The sequence below is a fragment of the Cnephaeus nilssonii genome (assembly GCF_951640355.1).
Source record: "Cnephaeus nilssonii genome assembly, chromosome: 6".
NCBI lineage: Eukaryota > Metazoa > Chordata > Mammalia > Chiroptera > Vespertilionidae > Cnephaeus > Cnephaeus nilssonii.
In genome coordinates, this window is record NC_137077.1 from 73,822,140 (window position 1) to 73,835,349 (window position 13,210).

Consider the following 13,210-nt stretch of genomic DNA (forward strand, 5'->3'; position numbering starts at 1 on the left):
GTTTATGGATTACCTTCTGAGTTTCTGACACTATGCTTGGCGTTGACAACTTGAAATAAATAGACTAAACCTTGCCCTCACAAATTACACAAACTACCCATATTTCTTCTTTAAAAATGTAAAGCACTTAGTGGAAAGATTGGCTAAATGGTTTACATATTTCCTTGCCTATCTAGAGTATGTTACACATAGCATAAACTTCTATGATGACTAAAAGATTTTATTGTGGAAATAGTTATTAATGAGTATATAGTATTGATTACAAACAACTCAATAGCTATTACTGAGTAATAACTCAGAGACTTTGAATATGTATACTTTCTACTAGGATTGATAATTTCTGTGTGCTATGATTTCTATTTGATTTTTGAGATTCCCTCCCCCGCCCCCTCTACTGTCAGTTCATGCATTTGTGGAGACAGTCATTCTAACTGGATTCTTAACTAATCACTATAGAGAAAAGGCTAAGATCCCAGGTTTGCTACCTAGGGTCAGCCCCTAAGCTTCCTGACCTCCACAATGGGGTGGGGTTGAAGGGAAATGTGGGTGCTCTTGGGATCCCTAGCTTGGGTGCTGGCTGATAAAGTTGCAGTGAACAAGAGTACGGCCCAAGTTGAGCATGGACACTAGGATGGGAGGTCTATATTGACACCTCGTTTTACATAGCTCTGTAAAGTCTGTGGGGGTGCCGGTTGAAGTTGCAATGGAAACTATTTTTACTAGCAATTATCTATCTTTAGAAGAGTTCAGGTTTAAAAATAGAAGGTGCTGTATAGTATAGTTCACTTGAGTTTTTTGAGGTCTTTTTTTTTGCACTCTACTCAGTTCTCTGCATATTTACAAGGGCCGGGGCAACCATGGCAACAGCAACCTTTATTGATAATGATAGATTTGATCCTGGAGAAATGTTTAACTCATTTCTTTTATATCGGGAGCCTTAGGAATTAAGAAAAAATACTAGTATGTCTTCAAATAGGGTGGGATTCGGGTAAGTTATGATCAGGGTTACAGATCCATTTCTCTGTACTTCCCTTGTCTCTGCACTCCACTGGGTGAAGAGTAAGCTCCATCCTCAGTCTGGCCTTCCTCAGGGAAGGTAGGCTGTAGCAAGTTAATGTGTGATAGCCATCAAAGGCCACGTCATCCCAAGGAAGGGAGATTGTCTATGTCCTAGAACAGTGGTCGGCAAACTCATTAGTCAACAGAGCCAAATATCAACAGTACAACGATTGAAATTTCTTTTGAGAGCCACATTTTTTAAACTTAAACTTCTCCTAATGCCACTTCTTCAAAATAGACTCGCCCAGGCCGTGGTATTTTGTGGAAGAGCCACATTCAAGGGGCCAAAGAGCCGCATGTGGCTCGCGAGCCGCAGTTTGCCGACCAATGTCCTAGAGTATCTAGGTCAAATTCTTAGCTTGGCAGTGGTTGTGCTAATGTTGAACAAATCTCTGTGTCTGGTGACTGCCACGAGCTGACTAGTTTATGCCTGGATTGCTTGTAACAGTTTTAATAAAAAGTGTGCAATTCAGGCCCCCCTCTCCTGGAAGGTGTCATGCACTAGGTGATGAGGTAGGGATGATTTCTGAAAGGGATAATTTAATGTTTTCAGGCAGGGTTTTCTTGGGGGAGTGGATGCCTGGAGTCAATCACCAGATGGCCACTATTATGGGGGACATCTGACAGATTTAAGAACTTGTTCTTAAATTAGGAGGTAGTGCTAAAAGTGGAAGAGCATAAGGACAGAACCAAATTCCTCTTCCTTTACTTTCTATGATCCTTTCATATATCTTGACTTCTAGGATCATTAACCTTAATCAATTGTTAAGATGATTTAATTCTGCTGCCTACATTCGGTTTAAGTGAAAAAAAATTTCCTTCTAAATGTCACATATCTTTCTAGGAATTTGCAATGATGATCCAGATGATGATCTAAGGATGCAAAATGGCACAATTATTACAAATATGGAAGACATAGAATTATTTATTGAGAGCTGGGAAATTGAGAAATCATTTAAAGTAATAACAAGAAGACCTGTTAGAAATTGCACTGAGTATGATTGCAGTCACTGCATTGAATTATTAAATAGAAAAGTTTTTGTTCCATGCCACGATAAAGTAAGTTGAAAGTGACCATAGGTAAGAGCTGTCATGTTAGACATGTTTAAAGTAAACCCAATAAAGTCCTGTTCTCGCCATGATGTCCTTCTACTAAGAATAGTTTATCCCCATACCTTCCGTCAGTTTGCTTTGGAATTCAGAATCATTTGCTGCTAATAGATTTATCGAGAGGAAGGATAATTACCTTTTGTCTCCCTATTTTTATTTCAGAACTATATCAACAGCTTTCCAGAAAAATGAAATTCCATCTTATGAGTAAATGCCTCTAGGAGAAAGAGATCAATGTCGCTTGATAACCCAGAATAGAAACCACGACAGTGAGGGTTTAATCAATTCCCTATGAACTTGGCCTCTGAGGGGTATACTTATAATAGAACCTGTCACATATTTAATTTTCTTTATTAGTATCTAACTTTCTGACTCTAGGTGACTAGCAGATATTTTAATATAACCTGTATATTTAAAAAGATCCACTATTAGAAACAAAGAATAGACAAATGTAGCATTTCATGAGTTAGTGAATGTCTCGGCCCTAGTAGGCTTTGTGTTAAACTCCTGTGATCCAAAGATAAAAAACACTTTCTCCTCGTCCTCAAATAATCTAGTGGGATAGAAAGCCTGTGAATAGATATGTTGCAAGATACACTATGGAGGTACATGGAAGCCCATGGTTGAAGAAAACTCCCCCCCAGTTTAAGACATTTGAATTATGCTGTATAGAAGAATACATTTTCCAGGAGAGAGAAGGGAGGGAGGGAGACTTAGGCAGATAAAACAATATATGTAAGAACAATCTTGGTGTAAAAGCGCATGTTAGGAAAACATTGAAGGTTTAGTGCAAGTCGTGTGGATGGGAAGAGCCTGGAGGAAGAGTGAGGGAACTGTTGAAGCAGGAAGGAACTCACTGGGAAGCACCTTCCCTCCTGAAGGAAGTGCAGACTTCAGAGTCCTCAGCCTGCCTCGAACTTCCCCTGAGGACAAAGGCAAAGGGTGTGAAGTCGGGGACAAAAAATGACACATTTCTGGAGCTTCACTTCTACTTAGAGATTTGGATACAAATAAGTTTTAAAAGTTTACATTTTTCAATGCATTTTTCAAAAATGAAAACATAGCAAATACTTTGAAACTGATTTCAGTGCCATTTTTATGTCTTTTAAAAGCAGAAAGGTTTTCGAAAATTGAATTTTTAACTGGGAACCTGGAGGGTTGATTAAATCAGGAGACTTTTCAGCTTGCCTTTCAGGGCATAGTGAGGCGACACAGGGTACCATTTAGTCTGGGATAGCCTCCGCTTTTCCCTTGGGATCTTCCCAGTGAGTTTGAAGGCAAAAGAAAGGAATGCTCATAATTTGGTTTCCCTACTTCTAATCTTCATCCTTTTTTGCAAATTACCATGTAAGGAGGCAGATGATCTTTTAAAAATGGAAACGGGATTGTATCATTTCTCCACCTAAAACCCATCAATGTCTTTTACTGACACATTCCAAACTTCTTATCGGGGCCTACCAGGTCCTCCATGCCCTGCCCGCCCATCTCCAGCTTCCTCCTCTACTACACTCTTCTTGTCTGCTGAACATCAGCCTTTCTCCTTTCAACACTTTGAATATTTCAGGGTTTTTTCTGTCCATAGGTTTTTATGCTTTCCTCTTTCAATCTATTTTAACATGGTGACTCCTCTTGCTCACTAAAAGGTTTTCTTAAATTGAGATCCACAAGGCAGAGAAGAGATCCATTTTATTCACCTTTATATTCCTCATGCATAGCATAGTGTCTGATATGTAATCAGGTGCTCAATAAATTATGGAAGTATGCATAAATGAATAGATGAATGGAGGCTACAAGAGAAACAGCTTTTCGGGGGGGGGGTTAAATGGAGAAGGGTATCATTTTTTATTTTGAGTAAGTTAAGTCATATGGGACTTTAAAGCAAAAATAGCCACAAAACAACTTAGAAACGTAATTCTGGAGTTCAAAGGCAATAAGCTGAGGCCAGAGATCAGGTTTGGGAAGTTATTAATACATACATTTAAAAAAATCATAATTACTGATATACCAGAGTCTGTTCTATAAACTTCACATATATTAACTCACAGCAATCTTAAGCAGTAGTAAGCTTGTTATTGACTATTTGACTTACAAAGAAATCAATGCAAAGACTTTAATGCCCAGATGGTGGTAGAAACTGAAAATGGGTGAGCCCAGGAAGAGCAGTTGCAATGAGTCACATGACCAGTGGAGATGGAATTTAGAGAAACACTCCCAATGAGAGGCGGCAGAGAAAACAATGAGCAGGTGAAAGGCAATAGAGTTCTGTACCCTTGAAGGAAACAGAGGGTTCTAAGAAGCAAGAAGGGTTCGTGGCATCATAGGCATCTGAGAGGTTGGGGAAGGTTCAGAATATGAGTGTTCCTGGTATTTGACAATTAGGAGGCCCTGATGACCATCACAAGAATTCTGTGCAAAGTAAAGTAGTTGGAAACTGAGGGGAGGCAACAAAGGAGATTAAAAAGGAAGTGGAATCTTGCTTTGTGTAGATATGAACCTTGAAGAAGAAATGATGGGATATGAAAAATATTAAGCATTTTATCTGAAACTTTGACCTATGTCAGAATTTAGCATCTGAATGTAGATGCTTGGGGGTGGGGGTGGGGGCCCGGATAAGATGGTGGCAGAGCAGGTGAAAGTTACACTCACCTCCTGCCAGGTCCGAACTGGACTTACAACTAAATTACAGAACAGTCAACCTGAATGTCGATGCTTAGTATATTTGCTGAATGAATGAATAGAGAATTGGAATAAGGATCTTAAAAGTTAAATTATTTAGATTTCAGGCATCTCTAGATCAAAATGAAACAATCTGTAGGGAAAAAATGGGTCCCTAATTACATTGAGGTATGAAAAATTAAATAAATTATTTGAGCAACGTATAATATTAATAAATATATATATATATATTTTTTTTTAAATCCTCACTGAGGACATGTTATTCATTGATTTTAGAGAGCGGAAGGGAGAGAGAAAGAGAGGAAAGACAGTGAGAAAGAGAAAGATGTGAGAAACATAGATCAGTTGCCTCCCACATGCACCTTGACTGGGGATTGAACCCGCAACCTGGGATGTGCCCTGACAGGGAATGGAACCCGCCACCTTTCAGTGGTGTATGGGTGGAGGTTCCAACCATTGAGCAACACTGGCCAGGGCTGTGCATGTTTTCTTAAGCATTTATAACCTCATTTAGTGAGCAATGTCGTGTATCATTACGGAAAGCTTCAGGAGCTTTAATTTTACTTATAATAGATAAAAGTCTTACTCAATACATAGAAAAGACAATTGTAACCTAAACTGTGACATCAGAAATGGCTTTTGCTAGAGCCACATACTCTACTTTTTTTCCACCCCTTTTTAGAAACTGATTTTCATTACAGTTGACATGCAATATTATACTAGTCTCAGGTGTACAACATAGTGATTACTTATTTATATACTTTACAAAGTGTTCACCCCTATAAACCTTAGGATAAATACCCAAAAGTGGGATTCTTTTCCATGTTTATAAGATTAGATTTATGTAGATTAGAGCAGACAGTACTTACATTATCTAAAATATTGTAAATTCAGAGGTGACATCTCATACCGTGAAGTTTTGAAAATCTAAGGTCAAAGAAGAACCGTAATGCACATTAACTTGCTACTCTTTAATTCTCCCAATAGTTTTAGTCTAGCTTAGGGTATTTAGAGAAATAAAATAATATAACTTATCCAAAGGCACAACATATTTCTAGGTTTCACCACAGAACTTTTGTGAAAAGATGTGGATCAATTATACCAATCATTGGAACCACGAATGTGATGCACCGTCTGCCTATGTGGCTCTGTGCAACAATTTTGACATCTGTATTCAGTGGAGGACACCTGATTACTGCTGTAAGTAGTACACTGCAAATCATATTTCTAACAGCCAAGTGACTTTCCTTTTTTTTTTGCATTCACTTCTTTTTCTTTTTCTTTTTCATCACAAAATAATTACATAAGAATAGCTGCATATCAATCTAACCTAGAAGCAGGAGGCAAGCTTTCCTACATAGGCAACTTCTATTTTTATCCTGATCTAAATTTAAAGTAAACCTCAATTACCATAAAAGAAAACCTAGTCCAGCAAAGTAAACTGAAGAGTTAAATAAATCATAGAGGATTGAAAAGGGACTTTAATTCTGTATTTTACAACACATTTTGTTCATCCCATTTAACCTGCTTCATTCCCCCAAGCTTGTTCTTATTCATTTATTATGTGGAGAAGATGGGGATTTTTGCCCCTTTTTTCTCCTTTCCTGACATAATATCCACTTCCAAGAAATAGATATTTCTGGCTTTCTTTGATATCTACATTCAATATTCTCCCAATTACATGGTTGTATTTCCTTTTTCCTTTGTATGCATTCTTTGCCCATTTTCACCTATGGGGTTCATACTTTCCCATCAAGTTGTAATGCTTTTCATAAAACATTTATAAAACATTTCACCAATCCTGAGCCCATCTTACAGAAATATCAATTTAATTTAAGAAATAGTGACTAAAAGGATTAAATGGTAAAAGATTTTCAAAATGAATGTTACTCAAATGCTCTAAAATAAACGTGTTTTCCTAGAGGAAAAAGAATAAGATGCATAGAGAAAGAATAATATATCACAAACACCACCTACATGACTCCACATCAGAAATGAAGCAGCTCCCCCCGTGCCCTTCTACCTCCTTCGTCTCCCTGCCCTCCCAGATGTCATCACTACTCAAGAGTGGGAGGCCTGGTTCACAGGGAATGTATGACCTCACCAATTTTACAAGCTACTGCCAAATTTTTCTCCACTGAGATTTTACTGGTTTGCACACCTACCAGCTCTGTGCTCATTTTTTTCTTTTTTCTTTCTTTCTTTTTTTTTGAGAGAGAGGAAGGGAGAGGGATAGAAACATTAATGAGACAGGAACATCATTGATTGGCTGCCTCCTGCACAGTCCACACTAGGATCGAGCCCCAATCCAGGCATGTGCCCTGACCGGGAATCAAACCTGCGACCTCTTAGTTCCAGGGTCGACCTAAACCACTGAGCAACCCTGGCCAGGCTGTGTTCATTTTTTAACAGTATGACTCTTTAAGATCACTGAAAATAAACAAGAATTTTCTAAAACATCATTTAGAAATTGCTCAACAATGGTAGCTTCTTTTGACAGTGAAGGATTGAACGTAAATATGCAGCATTTGTTGTCTTTATGACATGGTTGAGTTGCATATTTAAAGTGTATTTCTTTGCTTTTTCTGTAGAACAGAACAGGAATTTCATAACAGTTGACCCTATATTTATGCCAATGAGATTTGGGCTGCTTATTGGTGAGATTCATTTACTATAAATCAGGTGAACTTTTCTTACCATAACATAATACTAGCTGGACACCTGGAAGATACTCAAAAATAACCACCCATTTTTAAATTTTCTGATTTGTGATTGCATAATAAATGAAAAAACAGACTTTGAAGAAACTGAAATGTGAAAAATTACTTTCAAAAAGAAATCTACATTTCTTCCTTTTATTAGAATTCAAATAGATTAATTTTGTCACTATCAAACTCTGTCCTCTATTCCTCCTAGCTCTGAGTTGCCCAGAGGGTAAGGAATATCAACCCTGTGTGCGACCCTGTGAGGCAAGAACATGCCTGAACAGATGGTTCTATGGACACTCTTCATGTCTGAATGTAAGAGAAGATTGTGTGTGCAAAAATGGAACCATTCTTCACAGGCCATATTCAACTCAGTGCATTCCAGAGGAGGAATGTGGTAAGTAGCAAAGTACAAAATGACCTCTTACGGGTCCAGCAAACAAATAAAACATTGTCAGATCTTGAAGAGATGTACTCAGAAAGATTGATCACAAGTTACCTAGCTGTTGGAAAGGAACTGAGTTTGTTAGTTTGTAGTTGGGTTTCAGAGGATTTCAATTGAAGTTACCAAAACAGGAGCTTTGGTGGTAATATGTGTTAATCTCCACCTGTGCCTTTAATAACTGGGCAAGAGTATGGAAAACTAAGAATGAAGAGTGTAGTATGTGAATTAATTCAAATTCCAATTATTTCAAGTTTCCACTTTACCTCTGTAAGCCTGAGTCATGCATCTGTAAAATGGGGAAAATACCCATAAGGTTAGTGTGGGAGTGTACAAAATAATACAAAGCATTTCACAACAGTGCCTTGAGAAAGAAAATAGCATTTAAAAATTTCAGATACTGTTATTATCTGAGAGAAAATAGTTAATATATTTACTTGCATTTTCAAACCATTTTATTCTGACACATTATCTCCATGGTGGTTTCAGGTGAAAAATTGAGAAAATTTCAGTCTAGCAGTCATAGGGCTCATCATCACAGTCAGAAGAAAAGACACTTAGATAAAATTAAAGAAAAATTATTTAAGCATGTAGAGTGAAATGCACACGTAGTTTCAGAAACAAGTTTGTGTTTGCCACTGAGGAAAGTATTTGTGGAGACTTTGAGAATATATAGGCCTGCTTATGTTTGTTTTCAGGAACCTATGAAGTTGGCTTGCTAGTAAATAGGGTGGTATAAAGTAAGTTCATTGGAGGCTGGGATGCAGTGGGTCACTACATTTACCTTTATTACTCCTTAAAAGAACTACTAGAGAACCATATTTATTATTAAGTAAAACTTTAATAATAAAACTAGTAGAGTCACTAAATAATTTATTTTGTTGCCTACTTTCCATGTTTAGACTTCAAAGTTAAAATACTTTGAATTTTCATATCACAAAAAATGTTAAGGTGAGGTAGGGATTATCTTGTTTTCTAATACCACTCACTTTCAACAGTTAATATTTTAAAGCATTTGAAGTCATATTACTGTGTTTGTTCAAGTGAAGTAAATTGTGTTAACAAGACTTAAAATAAAAGTAATTAACCAATTATGCTATTTATAAAATGGAGTACACAAATTTACAGAGACTTTTAGAAGGGGAATATAGTTTCTGTGGAATACATCTAACACTTCATTAAAGAAAAATACAAGCTAGTATCTGATGAATGAAAAGACAAATGTGAGAAAGGATAGTTGTGTGATATGTTATCGGTGCCGCTGGGCCAAATCACAGTCTGAAATCAAACTACAGCAGCTTGATTGATTGTAGTGCCCAGGTTATGAATGATGAGACATTGTCCATCTTTTTAAGCATGTACTGACAGTGAAGACCAGCCCCGCACTGCTGGGGAGATTTGGAATGGGGGTGTTGATGAATGCGCCCTCTACAAATGTCTGGAGAATGGAAGCATCATTCCTATAGAGCCTGACTGTGATGAAGAGCCCTCGCCCATTTGTGAACGAGAGGCTGAGCTCATCATGGGCATCATTGACAAGGAGTCCTGCTGCTCAAAGGAGATTTGTGGTATGTACCCAGCTGAAGCTGTACAGTCAGTTCATGTCACAAAACATGTATGTTTACAACCATTGTGAAAAAGTGGGTGTGCATGACGCTGGGTCTAAAAAAAAAGAAGTTTGAGGTAACAACGGAAGTTTTTTCCATAAATTTCACTTGCACTTCCTCAAAGCAAGCTTTGCCTCATTATTGTTTTGCTGATTTTGCAAATACACATGCAAAACTCTGACTATTAGTAGTTAATAATATTCAGTAATATATGACAGAAATGTGAGAAAGGATAGGTATGTGACATGTTACCTGTGCTGCTGGGCCAAGTAAGTCCTAGGATCTGGGAATCTTTGATTTATGACAATCAAGGGTGAAAAAATAAGTAAACCTTACATCTGCTGCCTTTTCACCTATAACCAATTTTGTAAACAGAATGGGTTGAACTGCAGTGTGAAAACACGCATTATGAGAATCATTTCCCTGCTTTGAATTGGAATCACTAGGTTTTAGTTATGTTCATTAATATTTTAATACTTCTGTTTCTTATTTGCAGGATGTGACATGACCTTGTGTGATACTACCATTCCAACATGCACAGATAGCCAAAAATTGTACATTGGTCATAGCCCTCTTTCTTGCTGTCCACAGTACCAATGTGGTGAGTAATTGATTAGAAAAAATAATAGTGAGAGTCATTGTTCATTCAGAATAGTGGATTAGATTCTCATTCTTTGTGTATGCAAAGAAATAATCTATTTTTAAGATTGTGGAGCTCTGGGTGGCTAAATTTGTTGGAGCATCGTCCCATACACCAAAAGGTTGGGGGTTTGATTCTGGTCAGGTCACATACCTAGGTTTTGAGTTCAATCCCTGATTGGAGCATGTATGGGAGGCAACTAGTAAATGTTTCTCTCTTACATCGATGTTTCTCTCTCTCTCTCTCCCTCTGTCTCTAAAATCAACAAACATATCCTCATATAATTTAGACATTATATGCATATATATAGTAATAAACTCATTTTAAAGATTTTGATATTTTGGAAATATGTAGAAAAATATATCTATATATATAAAAGCCTAAGCAACTGTTACAATCAGTCGACAGAAAGACCAGTCGACTAGTCACTATGACGTGCACTGACCACCAAGGGGCAGACACTCAATGTAGGAGCTGCCTCCTAGTGGTCAGTGCACTCCCACAGCCAACCTCCTGGGGCCGGCCAACCTCCCACAGTCCCTCCTCCTGGCCAGCTGGCCCCCATCGGCCCCAATCAGGACTGGGCTAGCTGGCCCCTATCAGCCCCAATCGCCAGCCAGGCGGAGGGACCCCACCCATGCACAAATTTGTGCACTGGGCCTCCAGTAAATATATATTCAAAGATAAAACGCACTATTTCACTTATTTTATCCCACAATATGCAGTTTTTTGTGTTTTTTTTTAAAATACTATGCAGTATTTAAAATAACTTCATGTTTCTGCAGAATGTGACCCATTGAAATGCCCCAGTTTTTCAATACCAGAATGCAGAGAAGACCAATTCATGATTCAAGTTCAACATGATGAGCCTTGCTGTTTTGCTCCTCTCTGTGGTGAGTGTTATGGGATAATTTCTTGGAAGAAGGAGGATACAGGGAAAATCTCTTATTTGATGTGAATTTCATGGGACTGATGGAAACCAGTATTCTGCTTTTATAGGAATTCAACGGAATGAGAACAATAAATAAGAAAGTCCAGCATTTTAAATGACTCTTACAATTATTAGTTAGTACTACTTTTCCTTATCCACAAATAATACATATATCAGTCAAAACATGATCAAGATAATATAATCAAAGTGTTTTTTTCTTTAGTAAGGCCAGCATCCAGTTCTTTTTGGAGAAAAAATAAGCCTTGGGTTTCCTTGTAGAACCAAGTAGAATAATGGATTCTGTTAAGACATTATATGACCTCTTAAAAACTTTATTTCCTATATAATCTTGAAAGAGAATGGTAGAAATGAAGGTTGTCTGGGAAATGCTGTATATGGAGCTATATATTTGTCTGATAAACTGAACATTGAAAAATAAAGAATTATCTATTTTCCATTTCAAGTGAATCCTATATAATAAAGGGTAATATGCAAATTGACCCTAACGGCGTAATGACCGGGAATGACCAGTTGCTATGACGTGCACTGACCACCAGGGGGCAGATGCTCAATGCAGGAGTTGCCCCTGGTGGTCAGTGCGCTCCCACAGGGGAGCTCCTCTCAGCCACAAGCCGAGCTAATGGTTGTGAGCGCAGCGGCGGTGGCAGGAGCCTCTCCTGACTCCTAGCAGTGCTAAGGATGTCCAATTGTGGCTTAGGCCCGCTCCCTGTGGGGATTGGGCCTAAGCTGTCAGTTGGACATCCCCCAAGGGCTCACAGGCTGCCAGAGGGATGTCTGACTGCCAGCATAGGCCTGATCCCCCGGGGAGCAGGCCTAAGCCCACAGGTGGACATCTCCCGAGGGGTCCTGGACTGTGAGAGAACGCAGGCCGGGCTGAGAATCCCCACTTCCCCCTGAATGCATGAATTTTTACACACCAGGCCTCTAGTTATCATATAAAAGACTAGGGGCCCGTTGCAGGAAGATTCCTGCAAGACTTCCGGCAGGCTTCCCTCCTGCCACTGCCACCTCTCCTGCCCCCCCACCTCTCCCGCTGCGGCGGGCGGGGTGGGGTGGGGCGCACCCCACCCCGCCCACGCGCCCCGCCGTGCCCACGGCCACCTCCACTGCCGCCGCCTCTGCGGCCGTGTGTGCCGCCTGTGCTTTCCCTCCAGCAGCCGCCTTGCTTTCCACTTTCCCTCCCTCTTCCTTCTATGCTGTCTTCAGTCTTCACTCCTCCCTCCCTCAGTGTATGCAAATTAACCTCCATCTTCGTTGGGTTAATTTGCATACCCACTCTGATTGGCTGTGGGTGTAGCGAAGGTATGGTCAATTAGCATTTTTCTCTTTTATTAGTGTAGATTGCTGATTAATATAGGTTTTAGATATACTTAAATCAAAACACATTATTTGTACCAGTTAAGGCTCTTTGACTACTACAAGTAGACAAAATTGGTTGATCTAGCTTAAGCACAACCAATTATTTGAAGGATTTGGGGATCAACATTTTGAAGGATTAATATGAAACAAGTAGGCTCTGGGAAAGAGAAAAATCAGCTAGCTGTTCTATCTGTCAATTATTAAGTATTGAGTCAGCAATATTTGTTTCCTGTCCTGGTGTGCTTCCATTTATGATTCAAATGCCGTAGAAAGAGATTCTGGTTCAACCAATGTGGATTGTTCCATCACAGAAGCCAGATGAGAATGAGATGCCTTTATAACAGTCATACCAAGTCTGGAGCATTCCCTCCAGGTCTTTACAGAGTTTTTATCAAAATTGGGAGAGGGATGCTGAACAGCTCAAAAGGACAAGTGCCGCCTGACCAGCAGGGTTGAGTGGTTGAACGCCAGCCTATGAACTAGGAGGTCACAGTTTGATTCCTGGTCAGGGCACATGCCTGGGTTGCAGGCTCGATCCCTGGTGTGGGGAGTGCAGGAGGCAGCCAATCAATTACTCTCTCTCATCACTGATGTTTCTCTCTGTCTCTCCCTTTCCCTTCATCTCTGAAATCAATAAAAATATCTATAATAATAAAAGTG

General features: G+C 39.1%; 1 protein-coding gene across 1 annotated transcript in view; it reads left to right on the forward strand.

Annotated features, from left to right (window-relative positions):
* Positions 1-13,210, forward strand: part of OTOGL (otogelin like) — a gene marked incomplete at both ends in the record, with an annotated part of 144,717 nt that overhangs the window by 109,536 nt on the left and 21,971 nt on the right. The window contains 6 exons of the mRNA XM_079773801.1: positions 1,904-2,118; positions 5,904-6,045; positions 7,762-7,947; positions 9,348-9,560; positions 10,096-10,200; positions 11,025-11,132. Of these exons, the coding sequence (XP_079629927.1) occupies positions 1,904-2,118; positions 5,904-6,045; positions 7,762-7,947; positions 9,348-9,560; positions 10,096-10,200; positions 11,025-11,132 (969 nt within the window). The remainder of the gene's footprint in view (positions 1-1,903; positions 2,119-5,903; positions 6,046-7,761; positions 7,948-9,347; positions 9,561-10,095; positions 10,201-11,024; positions 11,133-13,210) is intronic.